The following is a 27,292-nucleotide window of genomic DNA, read 5'->3' on the forward strand; positions in this document are numbered from 1 at the left end:
TTCCCTTTCCTGAGATCCTGTGAAAAGCCCGTGGTTTCTGACCCCATGTCAGGATTAAAACAGTGTTTGAAAGACGCTGAATGAGAAAGCCTATAAACAGCATCCATTGCCACCTCAGAGTCACAGGGGAGAGACTGGGAATAGGGTTCCCAAAGAGTGAGAGCCTGGGGCAGTGTCCTCTCCCTCTGGATGCTAGAGGTCCCTTTACACCCAACGCAGATTAGTCTTCCCTTGCCCCCCATGATGGCACATCACTCTGTGAGCCCTTGGATAGTGGCTGAACACCGACAGTTTTAAAGGCTATTTGTGTTCATGAGAGCACCTCATACAGAAATTTAAGACAGACTGACCTCTGAAAATGTTTTTCACCCTCCCCTGATTAAGTCTTATTCTGACAAATAGTTCAGGAACCATTTTTTGAGTTGAGTTTTGAATATCTCTGAAGATGGAGATCCCATAGCCTGTCTGAGGAACCTGCTCCATTGTCTAACTACAGTCAAGAGTTTTTCATTATATTTAACTGAAATTTCCCAACTTGTGCCCTCTTGACCTTTTTGAAGAAAACTTAGCTTCTTCTCAGTGCCCTCTTAATAGGTAGCTGAAGACAGCTCTTCACTTTCTCTTCTCCAGACTGAACTAACCCTGTTCTCTCAACGTCTCCTCACACGTCAATTCCTCCATCCCCTTGACTATCTTGGTGAATATGTGCCACTTTTGGCTGCTGTTCAATAGCATGGTGGAACTGCAGAAGATGTCTCTTGATGGACAGGATTTGTCAGCCAGCCATAATCCAATATTTTCCATTAAATCCAGCAAAACTATTTTTGCTAAGAAATTTGCAGTGGTTTCTAAAACTTAGTCTGACTTAGAAGGAATACAAGAGGTTTCAGATGCAGATTTGAGATTAACAACTTGATACAGATTTCACAAAAGCACAGAAAACGTCAAAATTTTTTTACTTCATAACATTTCTCAAAGTGCAGTAGAAAAGAGATGCATTTGAAAAATGCATTCTTTTTTTTTTTTTTTCAAATTTGGGCACAATTACTACTGCTCTGAGGAAAAACAAAATATTTGTTTTTGAGATCAAGTGAGACCTTTTGGTTTTTCTTTACACTGTGCACCTTTTTTTTTTTTCCCAGTAAAATAACTTGTGTAATGTGCCCAGGTGATGCACTCAATTTCTCTGTACAGTCAATGGAGTGAGGTAAATACTTCAAGGCAATTTAAAGTATCAAGAGAGGAGTTAGCCAAGCACTAGAGAGGGAACCTTAAGAGCTCTGCACTGCAGACTGATGTGATAAGTGCCTTGAGCCATGCAATAAAAAATGTTAGATGTGGGGGTGAACCTGACCAAGCGTGTGACACAAAATTTCACGCAGCAGGTGACCACCTCCACACCACCTCTTGAACCAAGTGTCAGGAGCAGGGGAGGAGAAATTTGCTCTTCAGAAGGAACAAGAGTTTTAGACATTCCTCAGTCTAAGGACATTTAAATCCACAGTTCACATATTCCAGGAAAGTGCTAAATTATAAGTTACTCTAAGGGAGACATTTTCTACTCGCTCTTCTAAAGCCACATGCAGCAGTCTAGGGAGCAGGGAATTGGATCAGAGGCCAACACTGTCTCAGCTGAAAGCTCTCATCACTCAATTACAGGCAATTTCTCTTACACCTGCTTGCATTTTGGCCTAAGTTGAGAATATTTCTGTAGATATACAATTAATTCTTCCTCAAAGTTATACTGGCCAAAGTTATTGTTTTGGAAAGGCACTCCAACATTCTGCTTATAAATGAGACCAAGTAGAAACTTTTTCATGATTCCAAAGCCTAGCTGTAAACATATCAAATTTAAATGCAAGCAACTCGGTAGAGCATCAGTATTCAACCTATATTGTTTGTTTATAAAGGTTATACCTTTCTGTCACTCCAGGCAAGATAAAGAACATCCAGAAATGTATTCCGAAAACAAGGATGACCTGGAAGATGACCTTTCCCATGACAGTCTTTTTGAGGTACAGTGCTCGATCTACCACCATGGTACCAAACTGAATGAGCACCATCACCAAAAATGCCTCCGGGACCTGGTCCTCTGATAATGAAGAGGTGATATCTGCGGCAGCAGAGTGTTTCTGAAAAGGACAACACAAGGGTGGTCAAGGAAGAAGGACACTCACATGATATTTAGCATCTACACCATGTAAATCCTGCTGAGGATTTACACATAGATGCCTCTGTGACATACCCCAAAAGCCCAAAATCCAAACACAATGATGATGAAGTCCACTGTGTCTGCGAGGAACATCAGCACATACACATCAGTCACTGCACTGTAGTCTGGATGAATAAGATTGTAGAAAAACTGTCTGATGGGCACATACACCTGGAGAGTCCTAAAACAATATAGACCACAATGTGATTTAATAACATGTAACTTGCACTGAAGAAAATAAAGGCTGAGTGTGCTATGATTAATATTTTTAAAGATATCTAAAATCTACTCTGACAGACTTCACAGGACTTCACAGACACCAGTCCCTTGTTCTGATTGCTTCTAAACCACTGTATCAGAATTTGTTCAGTAGAACCGTACACAGCCAACCAAGTTCACATGGGACATTTAGCTTTTTTTATCAGGCAGATGCTATTTGAACAGCTGCCAATTTTTCTGATGTTCAGCTGCTGGGACATCTGCATACAATGAACACTTAACAGCAGTAGTAACCTGCTCTCTTTAAAATGCTGGTTTACTGCTTTACTCATTGGACCCTCCCCTCTGACCCACATCATTCCTCATATTGCTCACTTTTTAATTGTAAAGGCCTTGGCTTTGATCATTTGTTCTCTAAACTTTTCCATAAGAAGCTCTTTTCTGGATTTTTGCTTGATGCTTAACACGCTGCTTCCTTTCTGACTGCTGTTCCGTGTACTGGTACTTCCTGGAAAAAAAAAAGGAGAGGGAAAGAAAAGCCAATTCAAAATAAAAGTTTAAATGCCAAAACTAGAAGGTAATAAATCTTGAGACTTCCATCCCATATACAAGTCTCACATTTGAAAGAAGCTTTGAGATGAATTCTTTTTTTCCCCAATATGATAAAATCTTGTGAGCATCCAGTAAAGGTTTCATCATTGGCATATCAAAACTTGATTAATAGGTATAAAAAGAGAAGACTAGTGATAAAGGCAAGTGTTTGATTAATCTGATTCAGTCATCTCAATTGGTAAAATATACATTTAGGCTAGAATAATCCTGCCCTTTTTACAAGGTAGAACAGGTAATCTGTTTCAATATACCTAATAAAAACTTTTCTCAGTTCAGGTATCATCAAATGCAGATATGAAAAATACATATGCTTTACATTCCCTCTAGCTGGAGATTATGCTGAACCAGAATTTCTGGATCTGGGCCACACTGAGCATTCCTTTCCCAGCTTTTGGATAATGTAATTTTAAAAGCATAATGAATCACAAAGTATGGCTCTCCATTTGAACTTTAAGAGGGCTTGGAGTGTGTTCAAACATGAAGTTACATTGGTTCATATCCTACTTCATCACTGAGAAGTAGCAGCATTCAGTAGCCCCTGGGAGCTCTGCAGCAACCAGCACAAAGTTTCAGTAGAATGATTCTATGGGAAATGAATGTTTGCTCTTCAAATCCCAGTAATGCCATGACATTTACCTCTCTTAGATCTGTGTGAGGAGAAGCTGGACCTGTGTGAAAGCTGTGATATGCTGCTAGAGCTCTTCCTCCTGATGGCAGTCTGTTGCTCAGGGAAGTGGACATGGATGGACTCCACTGATGCAGCAAGATTGACAGATTTCAATGAGGCAGAAGAGTCTCTCCTGCCTCCTGTCAGAGAGAGCTCATCATCGGTATCCTCTTTATTACTGGAGCTGTCTCCTTTCTCATCTTCATCCCACAGTCCATGGCACTAGTGGGAAAAGAAGAAAGCATATCAACCTTGTATTTCTGACACATCTGTATTTTTTACAGGCATTGCTAAACTCAGTCTCACGTTCACAATGAGGAAGACTAATTCATTGTGCTGGATATCATAAAATTAGGTTGCAAAAGATCTTTTAGATCATCAGTTCAACCATTACCCCATCACTGCCAAATCCACCACTAAACCACGTCCCTTCAGTGCCACATCTACATGTCTTTTAAACATCTCCTGAGATGGTGACTCAACCACTTCCCTGGGCAACCAGTTAAATATTTATTAACCCTTTCAGTGAAGAAATTTTTCCTGATATCTAAATGAATGACTTTCCTATATCATGAGTGACTTAAAAAGTTATAATTAAATATATATATATAAAATAAGAAACTATTATCAAACCAGATTACCTTTAAAATGGATCTGTGGAAGAACAAAGCAAGAAGCTGAACAAGATCATAGTGCACGTAACCCTCTTTCTTCTCAATGCCAATAATATTGGGTGGATGGTAAGGTTTATCTTTTGTGTAATCCACATGTTTATTCCAAGGAAAGAAGCCAAACTGGAAGAAGTACTTGATGACAATGGCTACCTGTTCAGAAACAAAACACACTTTGGGTGTTTTATAAGCACGTCAGATATAATAGCCTTGGGACATTAAGAGGGGAGAAATATGACTATTCTGTCAATTTTATGAGAAGATAAACAAGCATATTCATTGCCAGAGAGGAATAACACTACACATTTCTTCAGTAATAAAGTCAATCAACATTCACCAACATATGATGCTCAGTGGTACTTGAGACACCACAAGCAGTGATTACTGTCTCTTGATTAATAATTACACAGTAACTGCTTGCAAATGGTCTGCTCTTGTGATAACTGCATTTTGTGCCAGGAAGGATATTGCTCATTGCAATGAAAAAAATAACAAAAAAGATCTTTCCATACCACAGAAATTGCCAGGGATGATAGCAAATATTTATATTAATAGGAAGGGCCAGAGGCCCTTGACTCTAGAGATCAAAATCAGAAAATAGATCATGCAAGACTTAAAATTACCTTTTCTGTGTTAGACATGGGGTTGCAAAAAACAGCAGCATACCTCAGTATAGACAATGGCTGTCATCCAGAAACGTTTGCTTGGTCGAGGAACAGACAGCATGGCCCACAGGAATATAAGGATGGGAAGTACCAGGGTTATCATAGAGGCAGAGATCATGTGGTTAAGGATGATCACAAAATAGCACACCATTTCGGACCGGGCCACCAGCGTATTGTACAGGGCATAAATAAGGAGCAAGACTCGAGGCTGACCAACATAAAACTTCTCTGACTCCTCCAGCTCATCATCATGAAACATCCTGTGAGGAGCAGAGTACCATAAATGAAATGAAAATGAACTTCACAAGAGCTGCTTTTCAAATTGCAACTATTTTTCCTTTTGAAAAATATTAAATTCTGCTGCTTAGTTCAACAGAGGGAAAAAAATAAAAAGAAAATATTTAGTATTATAAACAAATAGCCTGATTCTAAGCTCAGAAAACAAGAATTTCTGGCAAAATAACTAAAAACACTGTTCTTCAGCTTTTAAATTTACCCAGGGTGTCGGCCTGGCTTAAGAACTTCTACAAACACCACTTTCCTACAGCTGCCCAACCAACATGTCTCATGGAAATCACACCATACTGGTGTGAATTCCTATCTGATTTATCAACACAGATAGGAACTTGGAAAGAAAACAGAGGTACATCATGAGACCTACATTATGAATAGTCCCAGGACATAAGATCAGAACACAATATATGTCCTTGAGCATTAGATATGTCCAATCTTTACAAGACTTAAATAAATATAAAAAACAGTGACTTTCATACACATTCATAATTCTCTCTGCTTTTCATAAAGAGTGTCCTGGTCTGAGAATAGATCTTACTGAAAAGCAAAAATTACTATGGAAAACCAGAAGACATGACATTGCATCTGACGAAGTCAGATCTACATATCCCCTCTCTCTCCAGATGCAGTCAGGCTGAAAGACATTTCTATGGTTTAAGATTTTGTCCCTGCATTTGGGGGAGTTCTCCCCATCTGAGTCAGGTCAGAAAGCAGATGAAGAAGTGCAGTGGCACCATCCCCACCTCAGTGCTGGTTGTGCTACTGAGCACAGTGTCTAACAGGCAAAGAGAGGAACTTATGAAAGTACTTAGCAAGGTGGTCTCTCTACACAGTTCTCAGCTCCTACTGGCTTTAAAAGAAACTGCTGAAGGCCAGTTTGCCTTATAGTAATCAAAAATAATTAAAGGAGAATCTTTTCCCAGATAGTCCTGGAGGAAACTCACTTGAAATCACAGCTGCCTGGAGAAGAGAAGCCTTCTCCACAATAAATTCTTAGAAAAGCCCTTGACCCCATGATAATTGCAGCACAGAAATTCGGTGCTAATTGAAACAATTAAATATGGTATCTAGGGAGAAAGCAGAGATTCCTTCTAAGATGAATTTGAATAATTTAAAAATCAGTAATTAGAAAAACTGCACAGGAAATGAGCTTCTTCCCTTAAACCAAACTTAGAACATGGTCTGTGTATCAGAAACTGCAGGCTAGTTCTGAGACAAAAAAACAAAGTAATGACAAAACTTTACACATTGTGACCCACAATCTTTCCTTGTCATAAGGTCTTACTTGTTCAGAAGCAGCTCGCTAGCTGTTAGCTCATGCGTCAGTGGGGGGAGAATGGTATCAAGTTTGTCCGTCCGGCTGTCATCTGGGCTCACCATCATGAGACTCTTACCAGCTGAGTCATCTGGGGACCCAAAGGGAAGATGTTCAAAGCTGACAGCTTTGCTGTAGGAAGGTGGAGCTTCTGCATTACTATCCACCGTGGAGTACAATGGCACATCGGTATCAGGAGTGTAGGCAGCTCCTTCTGAATCCAGGCTATAATCTTCCACCTCTTCTTCCTCCAACTTTGATGCAGAATGAGCTCCTTCCTCTTCATGCTCCCCTTCTACCTCCTCAATGGTTTCTGTTGTTCCCTGACGAGAATAGAGCATGGTGACCTGCGTAGGTTCACTGTCGGAGATGGATGAAGAGAGTGAGCTGCCGTTTACAAGACTCACAACCAAGCAAAATTTGTTAATTGTACCTTTATGCAGACAGCTGAGCAACCCCATTGCATTCCCAGGCCTTCAAAGTTCATATGCTCTGATAGAAAAGATATCATCATGATCTCCTCTTACACAGATGGAACATCTGGGTCTATTTGCTCCCTGAATGACATCCCACTGAACTCAGAGTGATTCATTATGTTTTCACAGCAGTAAAGGGCAAATGAGAAACTACACTAACTTTCTGAAAGTAGTTCAAACACTTTCTGACCAGAGCCAAGACTTGCTATTACATCTATTAAAGGCATGCTCCATGGGGTTCCTTCTACACATGGTGCTTTTAACAACCCCTGTATGGGTGTTGTATGCGACTGGAACATGAGCTGAACACACACATACCAACTCTAATTTCAAATAAAAGAACATGTAAATTGCTGACATGAAGAAATACAACCTGGATTACCAAACTGTTCCAGTAACAGGGTATGTTGCTTACCTTTAGATTGTTCTATGTTCTTCAATAAAGTCTTCATTTTTACTTTATCTGCCTGCTTTACTTCTGCATGTACCTATTTTCTTTTTCAACTGTCCTTATTCACTCTGATCAGTTTTCTGCTTGATTCACCTTCCTTATTCTTGGCTTTGCATAGGATCATAGAATGGTTTGAGTTGGAAAGGACCTTAAAGATTATCTAGTTCCAATCCACCTGCCGTGGGCAGGAACACCTTTCACCAGACTAAGTTGCTCAAAATGCCATCCAACCTGGCCCTGAACACTTCCAGGAATGCAACATCCACAACTTCTCTGGGCAACCTGTTCCAGTGTCTCACCACCCTCTGAGTGAAGAATTTCTTCCTAATATATAATCTAAACTTACTCAATTCTAGTGTAAAGCCATTACCCTTTGTCCCGACACTCCATACCCTTGTAAAAAATCCCTTGCTATCTCTCTTTTAGACATCCTTTAGGTTCTTGAAGGTTGCTATGTGGTGTTCCTGAAGCCTTCTCTTCTCCAGGTTGAACAGCCTGAGCTACCTCAATCTGTCTCCATAGGAGAGGTGCTGCAGCCCTCCGACCATCTTTGTGACCCTCCTCTGAACTCACTCCAACAGGTCTATCTCCTTCTTATGTTGGTTGTCCCAGAGCTGAATGCAGTAGTCCATAATCACTTTCTCTCTTAATGCTCTGTGTACTGCAGCAGTCTCAATTGTTGTAAATTCATGTAGCCTGATGACTCCAGATGGGAATCTGAATGTCATATTTGTTGGCTCTGCTTTTACCCTTTCCATCCCTCACAAGTATTTTTTCACCTCTCCCCTCAGAATCACTCTTTCTCTTTTTAGTCTCTATTCCAGTCCTTCTCCATAGGTTAGACAACAGGTGTCTACGGGTTAGACAACTCAGTGTCTTTTGTTGGCTGCATGTCCATGTATCTCAACAGAGACAAAACTAGTTTTCACATAGCTCCTATGAAATGAGCAATATTTTCACCTAAAGTATAACCCTTTACAGAAAACTGGCACTGGCAAAGCCATCTGGCACTACCTTCTGCCAAAATTAAAAACTAAGTTCCATCTCTTTTTCTTTTACACTGCTTATAAACTTATTGTGGCTATGTTTGATCACTTTATTTGTAGCAGCATTTTAATTAGAACATGTAACACTTATGATGATGTGTGTTTTGACGATTCACGGTAGCACTCATCCTGGTTAAAATGCACAAAATCATAAAAATCCATAATTTCAAAACGGAATGACACCAAAAATCTGTAAACCACTTTCAACACTGAAAGACAACGATGCCATAAAATTTCATATTTATAATACTAGTTGAAATACTGCTTCCCAATGCCATCTCTGGTTTTTACCTGCTAAAAAGTGAGCGAACAGCCCTGAACAGTTCTCTCTTTCGTTGGATATTAATATTATTCACTATCTTTTCACAGCTATTTTTACATTCTTAATTCCAACACCTTACTCAGTGGTAAAGTAACCAAAACAGATTTAGTAATCTTTCCTATATGGGGAAAACTAAAAATTGAAAAACCAAGGCTGACATCATCTATCTTAGTTTCTAAAATTAGACATTTATTTCCATTTTTAGGATAACTGATTATCTGAGAAACTTCCAGCTTCCAATTTAAGAACAAGCATCAGCTCAGTAACTCTGAAAATCAGACACTTTCTTAGGTGATTAAATACAGACTTCAGCCTGTTTTTAAGACAACCAGTGTAAAGTAATCGAGCAACTTTTAAAATTACATGAATTAAGGATGAAAAATAGAACAAAACAAAAAAAAGAATAAGAAGTGAAACAACAAATGAATCCTAGATTATGATCCTGACTTTGAATCTCAAAACCATGCCACAACACAGAAGGGAGTAAAGCTTCCATTAACCATGCAAACCACTCTGCACACCACGTATCTGCAAAAGCAAATTCATGTACACTGCAGTAAGTATAACGGTATGGGTAAACGAGTGAACAAAGCATGCATGAGTTAAGCACCTTGACACTATACTGCCACTGTCAGCTGATGAGGAGGACATATCCATGCTCTGCATTTTACGAAGCCTAGGTCGAGCGCGCTCACTTGTTTTAGGAACAGTGTCTGGTCCATCTAAATCATCAAGGGTTGACTGCCTTGAGAACAGCATGGTTGCTTCAGTGTAGCAGCTAGCAGCGCAAACAGTTATAAAGACAGTGTTAAATACAAATGGTATTACACATGGTTCAGTAAATATGCTTGCCATGCAGCAAAACACTGACACAGAGAGAAAAGGTTCAGAGAGAAGATAAGGATTTGTTTAGAGTCACCACGAAAACACATTTCTACGCTGAGCTTGCCCATGGTCAAATTCATATAGGGGCTACAGAAGGTTAACAACCATCTATTCATATTCAAGAAGATATGAAACCAACAGAGTGCTCTACATGCTTTCCAGGGCACAGACTCACATATGTGAGCAGGTTTTATTTTGTTTCTTTGCTCCTAAAATTTCCAAATTCCACAAGAGTGTTTTGGGAAGTGATCTCCTTTGTACGTATTCTATTTTATTAATGATATACTGTGCTGAACCTTTTTGTACAGGTACAAGACAATTTACTAAAAGAGCCCTTAAAACTTAATAGCTCATATTCCACAAATAGCAAAATAGCTGTCAGACATTGGTTAATCCTCTTTTTGAGCCAAAGAGCCAAATCAGATATGTTACTTAGCCGGTAGATGCATGCCAAATACAACCTGCTCTGCATGAGATGGCATTTATTTTGATATTTACTAGGAATCCCTGATGATTCTTTCCAGAAGATTTAATTTATTTCAATCACAGCTTAAAGTATTTCAAAACTGGTAACATGCGCATCTTGAGATAAAGAACAGATATAAGTAACCCTTATAAGTAAACCCTTATCTCCTTTCACTTATCAAATACAACAGGACAACCAGAGACATACACCATACATTGAGCATTTATGTGTTACTGGAGAAAAGAAGAACGGGATGAGTTATGAGAAAGAAAGTACATAATTAAATATAAGCATCTAACATAGCAACAGGAAAGAAACAAATACCTTAATGACATATGGTAGGTAAGAGGATTATTTCTCCTGTAAAAATCTTTGAAAAACACAGATGTCTATGAAATGAGTTGAGTGACCTGGTGTTCTAATGCATGTAGTGACCTGCCTGAATCTCTCAAACAGAATGAGAGAAGAAGGAATCACAAAATGCAGGATTTACGCTCTACTTTTCTTCTTTTGAGTCCAGCTGTGTTACACCTGAGCAGCAGCAGCAGGGAATTTGCTTCTTTGGTAAGCATTATGTTTGTCCAGGGGCATATAGAATTGGGAAAGAGGTCAGAAAGGAAGCACAATGATGTTTTCCATGTTAGTTTGGTTTTGCTAGCTTGAAGTGAGGAAAAAAAATCTCCTGGCCTGAAGTGACAGTTTGCTATTACTGCCTTAAGGAAAATGCGGAGGAAACAGCAAAATATGTGGAACAAAGAAGCAATTATTCTTAGGCCTACCCTCACTGATGATGTTTTTTGACAGAATAGGCTGAGGCTGAAAGCATACCTTGGTCTTTGAACAGAAGAAAAGAATCACCAAGATACCAAAAGTACTGTGAAATATTTTCTTTAAGAACAGTCTTAATGGCAGGGGCACCTCTGTCCTGCCAGTTCACTTGGACAAGACCCTTTATGGCCACTTTATTATTTCTGTGTGTGCACAAAGGCACACAGGGTCCTCCAGACAAAATCTGAAGGGCTGTCTGCACGGTGCATGGTTTTGATGAAGCAGAAAATGCTGCTTCCTAGGGGAACAGGAGATCTGCCCTAGAGGCCTGATTCAGCAGCATGGGAATTGGTTGAAGCTGTTTTAGTCGCTTGGGAGGGTCTTGAGGGAGGACGTTTCCACAACTATGGAATAAAGCCAGGCCATTGCTTTATCAGTGAGGTTTTGCTGCTAAAATATGGGGAGATGGCTGCAAGTAGAAAATATAGTTTTGCATATTGCCTTTTGTCTATGTGCTACAATGTTATGCATGTGTTATTTTAGATCTCAAGGGCTGAGTTTATTCTTTTGAAGGGAAACACCTATTACTAAGGTGTTGAAGTATTTTAAATGCATAGTTCAAAGGAACTTTCCAAGAGCCTTAAGCAGAGCAGTTGTTGAAATCAAAGTAGTACATGCCCGTTCATATATTTTCTATGGAAGAAACATATGCCAGCTGCCCTCCCAGACATGGAAGTCCTGACCTGGTTCCCAGAAAATCAAAGGAAAAATATCTAGTAATCCCAATGGATAAAAACAGTGCCTTCAATGTTTGGTTTAAAACTGTTTTAAATGAAGAATGAATCATCAGAATAATTATTGACTGAGCAGCTGCTCTGTATCCTCGAATGTCAGGATATGTGTACGAGACAACACTTGCAGCACAGTCTGTATGTTCTTTATGTACTTTAGGGACATGCTTCCGAACATGGAAGAACTGAGAACACTAGTAAAGTGTAGAGATTTACACTGGACAAAGCTGCTGTTGACTCAAGTAATTGACTGTCATGTAAATTTGATTCAAGTATATCTTCCTGAATGACTTCAAATTCGTGTTGTTGGAGATCTTGAAAAGCATTAGCTTCTTGAAATCACTCAAGGACTAGGTATTTTAAATTGAATGTTCATTAAAAGCCCTGAGTTCAAGCATTTTATATAAAGTTGATCAGGCATTCAGTTCAAATGAGGATATATATAGCGCAGAGATGTTTTTATCCTCAATGAGTGGGAAATTTCTAAGTTAATGACTTCCTTTTTGCTAAACAAATTTACCCTTCCCAAAGAGTTTATTAGCTTAAGGGTTGACTTACAAATTTTTCTGTTGTTTTTTTTTTTTTTTCTGTCCATGAGCTGGTTACTGAATGGCATTATCTGTTTTAACTACTACATTCCCCACACCTGCAAGTAAAAATCCCAAACAATTACTAACATTCACAGTCCTAAACTGGACTTTGATCCAGCCCAAGTGGGGATTCTCCCTTCATCCTTTCTCCTACCTCACTAGTCAAAAGTTACTTCTCCAGTTCTCCCTGCCTCAAGCCTTATTGTCCCTTCTGGTGAGGGAAACATCAATAAAAAGTGATGTTCACAAACACTCAGACTACACTTGTATATTTACTCTTACAGGAGGGTCAGAGGCTCCCACCTGCAGCTCCTATAAAAGTCTACACAAAGGTAGAGTTGGGAACTGAAAATGTTATCTGTGATCGACAAAAATTAATACAAACTGAACTGAATACAAACCCTTGGATATTGCAAAATCTGACCTAGGACCTGTGTCTAGCTGCTGCTACATAATGATAGGCTAAGTCCCATACGGGCAGCCAACTAGTTTTAATAAGTTCCTAATCACCTTACAGAAATTCATAAGCTGTTTAACCTAATAAGCAGTTCATCAGTCAAATGAAAACAATCTGCAGCAAATGCTCTATCATGCTACCTCCCAATCCCTTCTGGTGGTATTTCTCAAATAGCCTGGTAAGGATCAACATCAATCTCTTCTCCTTCTGGCCCATGTGAACTTTGCACTTTGCCTTTAGGATACATAAAGAGAAACCAAACAAATGCTTTGTGAATACCTCATTTTATCTCTACCTACTCAGTGGAAAAATGACTGAGAATAAGTGAGAGCTCTAGTAAAAGAGAAAACCCCACAAAGGATACTATACAAATGTCCTTTTAGAACTTTATGTAGGGTAAGAACAACATCCCTGGATTAGACTTATGATGGTCAGCTCTGAATGTCACAAGAAATTTACAGTTCCTGCAACTGATGAGGAGGGTTCTCTCTAGATACCCAGTGTTTAGAGCACTGAGCAGATACCTACAGTAATTTCTGTCCTGAGTAGTAAGGATTATGTCTTATTATAATGGAATAGCTTCTGGACTTCAGCATTCCTCTGAACTTCTGGACGTGCTTACCTTACTCATGAACCTAATGTCCACTACAGAATTTTGTGTAATACAACCAAAGGATAAATGGAACAGAAACACTCTTCCCCTTCCCAAAAGTTTTCCACTGCAACCTAAGATCCCCGATCACAGGGAATCTTTAGATTTAATTAGTCACTTCTACATTTACTGGAAATCATTACTTTGAAATATAACATGCCATCTTCTCTTGTTTGATAATTCAAAAAATATTACTCAATAAACTCACATGAAGTTTAAAACATTTCACATTTCTGAAAAAGGTCAAAAGCACTTCTGTAATCCCTGAAAGAGATATGCAAGTGTGCCACAATAAACAGAGGGCATTATCATTCAATCAACAGACTCATTACTGCTTCCTCTACTATAATAGCAGATGTCCACAATTTGTAAATACTCAGTGCAAGAATATTTGATTTTTCATTACCAGAAAGAGAATTTGAGATTAGAGAAATCAGTTCTAATACTGCCTTTGCTATTCCTTTGTTGATAAATCCTGTGACTTCTTCTAAGGAAATGAAGATGACAGAAACACACGTTAAAAATTTAACTTTTTCTGTTGCAAAGCAGAACCACAGAATCACTGAATTCTCTGAGTTTGAAACGAGATCTTAAACATGTAAAAGTGTGCTCAAAGCAGAGTGAAAAATGTGTGGTTATTCTGAAAAAAACGCATAAGTGGAGCTCAACACTGGATACAATCTCACTGAAGAAGTAAAATCTATATATGAAAATTACAAGATTTGTTTTTCCTTTTTATAATTAATTTTGGAATTGGCTTCCCTTTGTTAAAGTTAAAGTTCCTGATAAACATGATTGTATAATAATGATGACTTCTTCTATCTACAGTAAACAGTGTGACCAAAAACTACATAATGAAAGCAGGACTGATATAACTATTTATTCTTTAGGTGAGACTGAACTTTGTGGAGTTATAACTTGCCCTGCAAATATCCAAGTGGTTCCAAGAGAGCTGGTTAACAGAATTTGATTTTATACTTTTTCTCACATCATTCGACTCTTGTAAAACTTTGAGACAAAACACAAAGTTTGCTTAGTTGGGTAACTAACCACTGAGAAAGATTTGCTCAGATTTGATGTTTATACTGGAGTGAACCTCTCAAAGTCCAGTGCTTACCCTGGGGAGAAATTTGTGGATATTTTGTTGAAGCATAGTACTCCTAGACAGACACTCTCTCAAACTTGCTTTTCAATAATATCAAAGGAAGACAAGCCCTCATTATTTTCAGTCTGCTGACATCTACCCATATGTCATTAGTAACAGCTAAGCATGATTTACTGTACACAGAAGGTTCTGGGTTTGCTGGGAGTATCAAACACAATATGATACCGCCCACTTCAGAGAAAAACAGGAGACAGCGGAAGGCAATGGATTATAAAACAGCTGGATTTCCAAAGCCTTCCTTTCTCCCCCTCATGTTGGACAATTTCTGCAGTATCTTAAAAGTCAAGAACACCAGGGGCATGGTGGGAACAGGCCGCCTCTGTAAAAGAAAGTGCATGTGTGTGCCTTTGTGTTCATGAAGCAGCAGGAGCATGCAGTAGTTTTGGCAAGGGACTTGATGGCATCTGTTTTCAAAAAGGAATGACGATGGTGGTTTTTCTGAACTATTATGGTTATTTGATTAACAAATGTGTAACTCTGTTGAACTGTAATCATAGCAGTTAGGAAATCAGGCTCTTAAAACATTTTTTGCCCTGTGGATATGAGAGGGGGATTTTGTCCTCCCAAAGGCAGAATCTCTTTCTATGTAAAGCCTTTTTTGATTTGAGGGCAACAGACAACAATTTATTTTACAAAGATAAAACATTCACAATGAATGATTACTCCCCAAACTACTTGCCTGAATTCCTAAACCACTATCCAAGAAGCAACCTCAGCTTATTTTCCATTACTTTTCACGAGAACAGAACCCCTGCCAATGATTCCTAATTGTAGGGGGAACAGAAAGCAGTGGGGTAGTCATGCAGTGGAAAAGGAGTCAAGCTAACAACCGAGTCCACCACTATAAAGGAATAGTAACATATATCAGTTTTCACTATTAAAATGGAAAAATCAAACCAAGAATTCAACATTGATCAGAAAGTTCATCAGTACTTAGATGTTATCTAGTATTAGGTCTACTGCATGAACCCGCTATCTTTCACAAAATAAAATTAAATCAATACCTGGAGATACTGTCACGAGAAGCTGCTGAATCTAAGCTATCCATTCTTTCAGATGCTTGCAAACCAGAAGCTTGACTGGGATTTTTATCAATTGAGTCCAGTCCCGACTCCTCAGAAAGTTTCATCATGTGGTTCTGGTAATACAAATGGATGCTCTCCCGTGTTGGAACATTTCCCTGCGGAAGAGAGTAGAAGTAGACGTACATTGCAGGGGGGAACTATTCTTCAAGAAATTAGTTTCTTCTGTCATTTGGCAAGGACTAGATTAAGGACTGTGCAAACAGCTGCCTAGTAAATAATAACTCCCATTTGTAGTTCCTTTTCAGAGTGCAAGTCAGATTCTGACTTAAAGTACCATGGCACGAAGTGTTTGGTTTTCAAGCAAAACTGGAGCAACCCATGTAGTTTCACTATATATAGCCACTACAACTCTGCTACATGGACTACAGATTATTCAGCATGAGAATGAGGTGTGGACTGAGACCATGTCTCAGTTTGTACTCCAGCAACTTTTGAGGTATCTTTTGAGGTATAGCTTCACTGACTCTAAGAAAAATCATACATCTTATTAGTGTCCAGTAGCAGTATTTTTAAATAGAAAAAAAATGGAACAGGTCGTGTACAAATTGATCTAGATTTTCATTAGTGTCCTAAGATCAGAATTTGTTCCGGAATTATGGACACAGCTGAGAAACCATGAAAAATACACCAAAGACTACTCTTTCTCTGTGATTTCACAATCAAACAAGTTCACGAAAAGATGGTTTTATTAACTGTCAGCCCAGATCTGGGCACAGAATCAAGTCTTTCTGGCTATGATATTGCAATCAGAATTCTAAAGGTGTGCCATAAGAATAAAACTGACAATTTTATAGACTGTTCTTAGGTAGAAACACATCCAACTCATTCCACTCGCAGTTGCATTGACTGCAGATGATATACTGAGAGGGGAGATTGCTATTCTTGAACAGTCATTTTTCTGACTTATAATGAAGCCTTACACAAGGACTTTTTCCAGCTAAAATAATAAAAGTAGTTTAAAATATGGTCCGTATTTCCTTTACTAATATTATTAGTTTCTATTATTTCAACTCTGATCCTTTACAGTGACTCAAAACTACAATATTCAAAATCTGATGTTTTGTGGAAAAAAAATTAAATCTTAAGAACAAAATCTGACACCCAGGTTTTTAATTAGGTTTGTTTGTATACAAGCTGTGTTGCTTCTGCAATGATAAATGTTTGTGCCATTATGACAGCCTGACTTGAAACTATGTCACAGGTTACATTCTAGCTCCACAGCAGGCCTGGGATAAAGGATAAGAGTTGTGACAGGAAAAGGGCCTCACAACTGATGGAGGACTCAATTTTAGGTTCTTCTGCAGCTGGAAGAGATACCAAAGGAATTAATAGATCAGATTAACTGTCCCCAACTCTACATTGGACAAAGAAACATGCCACCATGAGGGCTGCAGTGAGAGCCTCCTTTCTTGGGCAGCAATGACTGTCATGTGGCTGCTACAGAGACTTAGGGATGCTACAGAAGGGCCCCTAGTATCAGAAGATTTACGATTGAAGTAGGATATACAAGCCTGTGTAAGGACATATGGGCTCTATTTTAATCAAAGTAGCATCCTACTAACATGCAATTAAAATACATAAATAAATACTAAACCTACTGGGAACAAAGCATAGGAAAAACTCAGAAAGTTGAGGTGAAAAGTAGTAAAGAACAATTAAAATAAGGTCTCAAATAAGTAATGGCCAGAGAAAGGCAGTCAGCCTGGCTCCTGCATAAATTTTAAAACTGTAAGAATCAAGGGCAGTGAGAAGGAATCATATTGTGCCATCATACATTGACAGTGGCTGGGCAATAGAAGGCTTTATTGAGGTCAAGAGTAATAATGCGTTGTTGACCTTTTTGACTAATTAATCCTTGAGACAGTCTTCGGCTTTTAACAAAAACTAGAAGGAACTAAAAATGGCAGATTTCCAAGAAATAGTTGGATAGCTAGTGACATATATAAAAATACCGGTGCTTAAAATGAAAGCTTTATCCAACTTCAAGGTATCATCTACTTATACCTGAAAGATCCAAATACATTTCTAGTTACACTAGCAGCATTAATCTTTGATAATAATGGGCTTTGCTAACGCACAGCTAGCTTGTGAAGGACCACATAGCTTCATCATGATTGAAGAAATTTATGCCTATATGTTGTCATTCATTTCTAATGCAAGTTGGTCTACAAAAGACTGAAATACGTGGACTGAGGTAGTTTTTGAGCTGTTTAAAATGCCATGCCTTTTCCTCCCTTCTTAAATTTATTTTGTCCCCTCAAAACCACACTATGTCACAGAAGTGTTTCAGACAAAATTTTATATTAACCTCTCAAAGAATCACTTTTCCAATAATTTCTTTTGTGTCCAGATAATAAATAAAATAATTTATTATTTATATATTTATCAAACAGCAAGCAGTAAAATGTAGGGGGTGTGTTTTAGGGATGCTGGAAGGGGTATCCTGGGAAATGAAGTCCCTAATGTACTCCAACACACATGGGCACTGGGGTACCACATGGTGATTGGTTAAGAGAATCACATGTTGTTTTAAAGTGCATAGAAAAAGTGTTGTTTGCTTCCAGTAAACGGATTTGCTTGTTTGGACCCTCAACTAACCGGGTCATGTGATTTATTATTTATTACATTAATAAATGCCACAGTAAAAGAGTCCAGATGTATTTTTAAAATGCATGTATAAGTGAGATTTTTATAATTTTACTCCTTACTACGGTGATCTGAAAAGACAACCTTTCACTTTTCACCAAGCTGGAAATGGCATTAGTAGACAAAATAGACCAAAGGCGTTACCTTCTTAATCTCCCTGGTCAGCATACAGCGCTCAATTCTTAGCACAGTGGAGATATCGATGTGTTCTCTTGAGATGGAATTAAGCCAAGCTGTAAAACTGTCTAGTGTTGCTAGGAAAAGGACCCAAGTAAACTTCAAGATATTAAATATCCTCTTGATGATGTTATCTAAGGGAGGGAAAAAGCAACAGAGAGTTAATGAACACAAATATCTTTTATTGTACTTTTGCCTGGAGTTAGATTCATTTTTCCTTCATTGTCTAATAATAACAATCCAGTCTGTGAGACCCTGTCATACTAAGGAATCTCTGAAGATGGCTAGAGGCCTTTTGGCTGTCTGGACCATTTTCTGACTGTATGCCTAGGCTTATCATCTGGAATCCCTCTTCCACCCTGTAAGTCCTTGATCCTCCAATCATTAGTCATACTAACAGTCCCTGATTTTAGAGACACAGTATGCACAGGTCTGTAAAATGAAACCCAAGGATTCGAGCATCTCCTGAGAGTATTCAACATCCCCAGGTCCTGTGATCTGAAAAACTGCTCAGCCAGCCTGTTGAGTTGGACCTCTTAACTGTCTGTTTACTCGTATGTGTTTCTTTCTGCACAAACTTGGCCTTTTGTGCTTGAATCTTTCTTAGCTGAGCTTTAAAGTCTAACCTGCCTGAACGGTCTTTTAATCTCTCCCAGTTTTCCAGCCTCCTAAACACACATCTTTGTATTTACTGTTTTCAAAGCCTCTGTTTTTCTAAATAGGCTGCACTGTGTCATCAGTGATCTCAGGTCAACTAGAACAACTAGGAAAAATAATAATTTATAAAACTTTATTTTTGCACCATTTTGGCAAAACAGTACACTTTCCCATGAATAAGGCTTATGGGTTTATACAAACAATAGTAGCTTTATTTTGCTCAACACATCTGTCTCAAGTTAATTTCTCATTTCAGTAGTTCAGTCAGCATTAGTAACTGCATTTCTCATCCAAAAAGCAGCACTTTGAACTAATTTTTCTTCCACTCACAACCATGCACACCACACTACAGTTCTCATATAGTGTTGCAAGTGTTCAAAGCCATGTTGGATGGGGCCCTGAGCAACCTGGTCTAGTGGGAGGTGTCCCTGCCCATAGTAGGGGGGTTGGAACTAGATGATCTTTGAGGTCTCTTCCAACCCAAGGCATTCTATGATTCCATGAATCTATGAAATACTAAAAAAATTCTTTCCAGCTAGCCAGTTCCAGAGCTAGTTGTCCCTGCTAGGTTCCAAAGCCCAGAGCACCAGTATAAAGATGAATTTTAGATTAACCAGCCTAAGAAATAGTAGAAAACTGTCAATAATCTGCCATGCAGGGACAAAATATTTGACGTAGATACTAAGGAGCCAATTTGTGTGCTAAAGTATGACCCTTCCAACAACCTCAGTTCGTTGCTGTACCACAAGATGGCACGCAAAACTCTACGGAGCTCACATTCACTCCTTACAAAGACTGCAAAAGTGAAGCTATAATAAAGCAAAAGATTTCCTGAAGAGGAACATGCACATGTCTGTGGGTGTGCAGGCAGGGTTGTATGCACATAAATGTGTAGAGAAAATGAAGAAAAAAATCATTAGTGGTATGTTCCTGAAAAGCAGATGCTGAAATGGTAGTTTGTACGATTTATCTGAGCAATGCCACTGAATTGGTCTGCTGCCCACAAACATAAGAGCATTTAGCCCCTTCTCTTGGTCATATCATTAATTTAATGATATTTTACTCTTTTTTCAGGCCTTTTCTATGTAGTTTAAAATTGGAGATGTTGTATGAGTTATCTACTTAAATTTTATTCATGCAACATGCAGGTCTTGAAGTTAAGGAAATCTCACAATTAGAAATTAAATGTAAAACTGTTTCTACTTCAAGAACCATTAATTTACTTTGAATTGCTGATAATAGTATGAATAGGTAAAAAGAAAACAGCACTCATACACAAAAATATACAACATGTAAATATTCTTTTTTAACCCACAGTCTTCTTCTCTGATATATAACTTCTCCTGCTGATCTCAGGAGAAGCACAGCTCCCAGGTTAACATTTTCTTTACTGTTGACCGTCACTGGCATGCCATAGTCTCACCATGGTGCCAAGCACTTCCAGTCTAACCTGGAAGGTCATTTTCTCTCTGGGATAGAGGTGATTTAGCACATATTTTTAATGACACTGTAGTTGTTTTGGCACCTTTGCTGTTCTCCAAAACTTTTTAAAAATAATCTTATGGGGATCAATTGCATCTAAACATCCTCAAAAAATGAAACAAATATTTACTTTTGGTGGAGAAAGGTCAAATGCAGACAAGGCTTCTCTCTGCCTGAGAGTGTCAGAAAGGAATCGATCTAAAGTTTGGAATGATACTAATGATTCCTTACAAATTACTGTCTAATTTTTCTAACCATCTTTAGAAATTTTGCCTAGGAATGGTCAAAGTATTTGAACAAAAATATAAAGTGCCTTAAATTGATTATTTCTAATATAAATTATTTTTAAAACTCCTTCTTTTTCCCTAACTCCCATGTAGCACTAACAGTATATCCCTGGAGATGCATTTGAGTGATTAACTTCAATGTTTTAACACAGATAACTGTGTTGCCAGTAAGTAACAAATAAAAAAGCCCACCAGGCCCCATCCCCATACCAATGCAACTCATTTATTTGAGACCATTGTCCTTGTGAGACAGAAATGACATCTCCCACATCCTTGTAACATCTTCCACCCTGTGACTCACTAAGGGACACAATTCTAACTGAAACTTTGTGAAACAATCTTAAATAGAGAAGAAAAATAGCTTTTAATGACAAAGTCTCACACAAAGTAAGCCATGATGAAGACTTACTTAAGAGGAGAGTCCATTTTCTTCTTTTACTCCAGTTAGAAACAATGAGCCAAGCTTATGATTTATGATCTAATAAACTTCTTTGTAGGAAAACTTTCAATATGGGCAAGACCCTGTAAACTGCTGGCATTTCTTCTGTTATGTAGAACAGTCCTAAGTCTGATTATGAATAAGGATGTGTAAGATTGGGAAAATACAATTTTTTAGAGGCGACTATTGTACCTTGCTGAACAGGTAAGTACAAACAAAAGCATTATATTAACCTTGCTAAAACACACTGAAAAAAACCCCACAAGGTCTTTGTGCTAAAAATAGCATTACAGATATTCAAAATCAATGGAGATTTTAACACGGACTTTATGTAATCATGTCTGGAACCTAAGCTTAAATTGTTCTAAAAGTAAAATACACAGGAAGTGATCAAGTCTGAGCTGACAGATGTATTTACTAATGTATGTGGAGAATGAGTGCAATAGCTAATAGCCCAGAACTAGCCGTTCCTATGCCCAAGGCTTGTAAATCTTGCAGCTGAAAATCTGACAGTAGTTAGGGAGTTACCACTGCATTGGTTACTGTGGATTTTGCGGCTTTGACACGAGGCTGGAGTCATTGCAATGCTCTCTCTGTGGTATACCACTGGTCACAATTGCATTGTAACAGCAGAAGAACCCTTGTTCTGCCTTCATACCTGGTCCATCAGATTTCTTCTTGACAGGTTCCTCTTCACTGTCTTCACAGTCAGCATCAGTGCCACCTCCTGCAAACAGTAAGGGAAACAGTGAGTGTTACACCTATAGAAGGGACAATGTAAATGCCATTCAAGCTAGAAAATGCTAGTTACCAAGCAGTAGTGATTAGTTCCTCACCTATCATCAGAACAGACAGTACATTTCCATTTTGAAAGGACTCAAGTGAGGGGCCAACCCTGTCAGCAAAGGTTTTAATGGATGACCATCCCTCTCTTGTAATTTACAGTGGCATTTTCTTACTAGATAGGCTGCTGAGCAAGTTCATCTCTTGGTGTAAACTCAGATAATTTCTCAGTAACTCCTCAGCCACACTCAGCAGCCTCACCTTCTGCTGACTCATATTCGAGCTCACTTCTTCACCTGCTGCAAAGAGCATCCTGATTCAGTGCTCTGATCTTCTCCTGCCTCTGACCCACCAAACCTGAAGGATTTGAATGGGACCTTTAGGTTGAAATGAAGCAGCAGAGTTGATTTGAAACTGCCATGTGCTTTTATTTAGGCCTGCAGCAACAGAGTGATGTAGAATCGCAGGCAGAAATGAAGGGCAGACGACCTTCCTTCTATCTTATACCCAATAACTGCACCTGCAGCTGCAGTGGCAGCAGCCCAGTTATAAACCTCCCTCTTTTTTACAGGTGAAGATGCCCAAATGAGGAAAGGTCTAGCTGATTCAGCCTGTATTCCCTTCTTCCCCATCTGTACTGACCAGAAAAGCTTTTGAATTTCTATTTTCTTGTTAAAAAAGGAGAAAAATATGAAGAGATGTAAACCACCTATAAACTGATTTTTTTTCAGAGTGGCATGAATGATTTTAAAGTGCCAGTAATACCCTATTAACATTTGCATGTTTTCCTTTTGCTACATACTGAATTCTCTCTGAATTAGGAGTTCATGGATATTTGCATTCCTCAATGAGTACACCATGGAGAGTGAAAAATATTTCTAGATATTCTTCCCCACATATCAATTCAGACTTCTTTAGGGAACAACATTTCTTCAGGAAATGTGGCCAAAAGAAATAATGTGTGGCTATTTCATAGAATATTTCTTACATCTCCACTTGGACTACAGCTCTTTGGGAACTCCCTCATGAAACTGTTCTTCAACACCTTTCCCTGGGAATACACATGAATTTACCATCAAAACAAGTGACTTTGACCAACTCTAGAAAAGTCTGGACAGAAAAGATAAAGAGATAAAGCTTTTTATGAGGTGAGGGAGTTAAAGTGTAATGTCCTTGCTCTGCCTGATTCTGGGCAAACACCTGGCATTTACACTCCTATATTCTGAAGTAATGCTGTTAACTACCAGGTTTTTTGCTTTATAAAGTTACATCTTCAAAGGGTTATGGCTTTCTATTGTAAGTACTCCCACAAATGTTTTCATATAGCTGAAGTGTTCTGCAACGTGTTGAATCTTCCTATTTACCAAAAGTTCTGGGCATGTGTCTTGCAACTCCATGGAAATACACAGATCCTGTCTTCTCCTTCATCTCCCTCAATGTGTATTATGCAGAACAGAAGGACGTGGCTATGGCTGACCTTGTCGTGGGCTGGTGCAGGGAAAGACCACCAGTCAAAGTTAAAACTCATTTTTCCAGTTCCTAATCAGAAATGAGAGCACTTGCCCCCTAAAGCTCAGCTGCCTTCCACTAGCAGAAACAGGCAATATTTAATATTATATTTTTAAAAATGAAAAAGACTACATACCATCCCCAGACCCCTTTCGCCTTCGTTTCTCTTTCCCAAAACTTTTCTTCTCTTTGCGCCTCTGTCGTAGAGCTGTTTTAGGGTCAGTAATCCAGGCTTGATAAACAAACTGGAGGGAAAAAACTCATTTATTTCAAGGTTCTTCATGTTCTGAGAGTAAGCCATAGAATAAGCCACAAGTAGCACTATATAATTCAAGTAAATGCATTCAGATCTGCAGAGGTAAGAAAATATTTTTAATCCCAAATCAAACACCTCCACTGCAGATCTGCTGAGTTTTCATGTGCTATTTTTGTAAGCGTAAAACCAAATGTGAAAATATTTGTGGGTGAACCAAGTTTCATTAGAACCCACAGAAATTCACGTTCTGAACTTTGGGACTTAATACCTTGTTGTGCATATGGGCTACCTCATCTGAATCTCTCCATTTAATTCCGTATTCCTATTTTACCATTTTACAGGCAAGATGTAGAGTAATGGAAACTTTGAAAGTGCTGCAATCAACTAACTAAAGCATCAAAAGATGTAGAGATATCTCTGTAAGGGTATTGGTGTATGTTTCATAGTTTAGATATTTTTTTCCCCTCTGTAGATCCCAGTGGAATATTTTGGATTTGTTATCTATACACAGTCCCAAACCTGGCAGTCAGGAATTTATCAAATTGCATTGATCTTGACAATGCCTATCTTTGTTGCTTCAGATAAGTCACTTATGAATCCTTCTGCCGCAGGTTTTCCAGTCGTAAAAGGAATACAGTAATACTTACCTATTTATCAAGGGGGATTTATGGGATCAAATTCTGCTCACAGCACTCACTCAGATCAACAGTCTGTTGACCTGTATGACTGCATGAAGTGTGAAATTGGCCCAAAATATTTATAAATGTTATCAAGGGGGAAAAAATCAAAGTAAAAAAAGCTACTGAAAAGTAAGTTTTTAATAGTTCTGCTTAAGCTGTGAAGAAAGGCTACAGGAAAAAAAAAAGCAGCAAAGCTCATATTTTTCACCCCCTATGTATGTAAATAACAGAAACTAAAGTAACTTTATCTTCTTCACAACTCTACAGGACAAAAGATGTTCTTTTTTTCATTTTATGGTTTTCATTGAAAAATGGGAGTCATCTTCAATTGGCACTGCATTGTCTTCTATTTCTAAGCAACACAGGCTGACAACAGAGACAGGGCAGGCAAGCACACAGATTCAGGCATGCGGCTGAAAAAACACAGTAACAAACCAGCTCTATTAATTCACAAGACAAACATGCAGACGATGACAACGATATGCGTATCTCAGTGAAGCTGGAACTGCCCCTCACAGGACAGAATGGTAGAATTTCTATTTGGTTTGTTTATAGCTTTAAAATTTTCCTATGCAAATTTCTTTGGAACATTAAAGGTTTTTTTTTTTTTTTATGGTCAAACTGACATTAAATGAATGTAAAAGGGAAAAATACTTTTAACTTACTGAAAATTAGGGACTGTCAACATCTGCTATTGTAGTTAACTATGAAAGTGTACGCTAGCCACAGTTATAGTGTGAATGAAGAAATTAGAAGTAAAAGACAGACTAGGAAGGAGATAGAAAATTAGAATTAAGAAAAGGCATTTGATTTATAAATTTTTTAAGAGCAGACTGTGTGCATACAGGTAAGATTTTTACCACTGGACAACCTTTCAGTTCAGTATCTTTTAGGCTTTGGAGCTGGTATGCTCCATCTGTAACATGCACTCTTTACAAATATCATGTTATGGAGTGTAAAATGATACATAGTGCTCAAAGGGAGGAAATGCTACATGTATTCAAGGAGGACAAGAGAGAAGAGGCACAAATCTTTTTTATGATGATAAACGCCAGAAAAGTAGAGAGTTAAAAAGGGGTTTGGAGTAGAATGTGTATTTTACAAACCTTTTACCAGCTTTCTGAGATCAATTACCACAGTGTCCATAAGATACATGCAACTTGATGTGACCATCTTGTATATCAGTATCAGAAGAAAATAAGAATTTGGGTCTGCATTTTCTCTCTGGGGTTACACTTAAAAAAAGATAGACTACTTTGCTTGTGTCTTGACCACTCCAAAGTTATGAAATGTATTGCATTTACTAGGAACGAAGCTTTAACTGTCACTATTTTTTTTTTAATTATCCATATAAGAGGAAAAATGCAGATCAGGACATTACATCAGGAACTATGGGATGGGTCACATACTGAGCATTTGCAAAACGTCAGGTACCTTTGCTGCTTTGATTAAATACTGAAGAATAGTTTTAGGTAGTTTAATGATAGACTTTGGCAAGGCTAAAATGGCTGAAGCAAATTTTCCAATAGCTCTCTATAAAGAAGGACAAAGCAAGAATAATTAGTAAAAAAGAAGAAAGTATTAATATATAAAGGAACTACAGAATTACTGTATGTAGATTATTAAGAACAAATTTACATTCACAAACTTTGATATGAACAAAAAATTATCTAGGATGTTCACATTAAAATTTCAATAAGACAAACTGTAACTGGCTGAAGTCACTAATATATAAAATCTCCAAGTCAACCCTTGAAGAGATTATTGCACACAATTTACACTGAAAGAAAAACCACAAATCATAAATAATTCTTTAACACAATCTACAACAGCATTCACTTTCCTAGTATTTTTATTAAGACCATACGCATAGTGATGGAAGGCAAATAAGGTACATTGACCAAATGATGAACAAAACAATTTTCTGTTCTATGCAAGTCTCTGCCTATATAAAGCCACCAAACACCTTCATGTTGCATATATTGCACATATTGCACATATTACAGGCCACCTATGCATCTGACCAGAATTTTGAAATAATGAACAGATCCTTCATCCTCAAATTAATAGTTTCAGGACTGAGATGAAAAAATAAAAAATCTCAGAGTAAATGAAAGAATCTTGTAAGCTTCTGACCTCAAGTTTAGAACTCTTTAAAATTTCAGTGCTTGGCGCCAGCACATCTGAACAAAATGTTGTCACCAATTTTTAAAAAATCAGCACAAACAAGAATGCAAACTTTCCTCTATAACTGCGTGAAAACCAGAAAGAAAAATGACCTAGAAATTCATCAGCCATTTCTATGCAAAATATTAAAAATACAGCATAAATAGTAGAAAATAAAACTTACTTATCACATTGCTTTGATCCAGACTTTTTTTGCCCTTATTAAGGTCAGAAAATCTTTTTCCCTGTCATGACCATGCAGGCAGTTTATCAAACGTAATCAACTGGTAATGTAATGTAGTGTAAGTATATAAACCGAAGACACATTGTATTAATGAATTGAATAAAAAAATTCTTCTTATAATTCAGTAATGTTGTCTGGGAAGCTTTGTTTAAAAGCT

General features: G+C 38.1%; 1 protein-coding gene across 1 annotated transcript in view; it reads right to left on the bottom strand.

Annotated features, from left to right (window-relative positions):
• Positions 1 to 27,292, bottom strand: part of PIEZO2 (piezo type mechanosensitive ion channel component 2) — a 296,094-nt gene that overhangs the window by 14,631 nt on the left and 254,171 nt on the right. The window contains exons 36-47 of the mRNA XM_029959391.1: positions 26,160 to 26,258; positions 23,926 to 24,034; positions 22,156 to 22,224; positions 18,600 to 18,766; positions 15,729 to 15,904; positions 6,626 to 7,015; positions 5,048 to 5,306; positions 4,352 to 4,534; positions 3,680 to 3,932; positions 2,807 to 2,939; positions 2,246 to 2,393; positions 1,918 to 2,132 (exon numbers count right to left, since the gene is read on the bottom strand). Of these exons, the coding sequence (XP_029815251.1) occupies positions 1,918 to 2,132; positions 2,246 to 2,393; positions 2,807 to 2,939; positions 3,680 to 3,932; positions 4,352 to 4,534; positions 5,048 to 5,306; positions 6,626 to 7,015; positions 15,729 to 15,904; positions 18,600 to 18,766; positions 22,156 to 22,224; positions 23,926 to 24,034; positions 26,160 to 26,258 (2,201 nt within the window). The remainder of the gene's footprint in view (positions 1 to 1,917; positions 2,133 to 2,245; positions 2,394 to 2,806; positions 2,940 to 3,679; positions 3,933 to 4,351; positions 4,535 to 5,047; positions 5,307 to 6,625; positions 7,016 to 15,728; positions 15,905 to 18,599; positions 18,767 to 22,155; positions 22,225 to 23,925; positions 24,035 to 26,159; positions 26,259 to 27,292) is intronic.

The sequence above is a fragment of the Manacus vitellinus genome, unplaced genomic scaffold (genome assembly GCF_001715985.3).
Source record: "Manacus vitellinus isolate BGI_N305 unplaced genomic scaffold, ASM171598v3 scaffold_1_pilon, whole genome shotgun sequence".
Taxonomy (NCBI): Eukaryota; Metazoa; Chordata; class Aves; order Passeriformes; family Pipridae; genus Manacus; species Manacus vitellinus.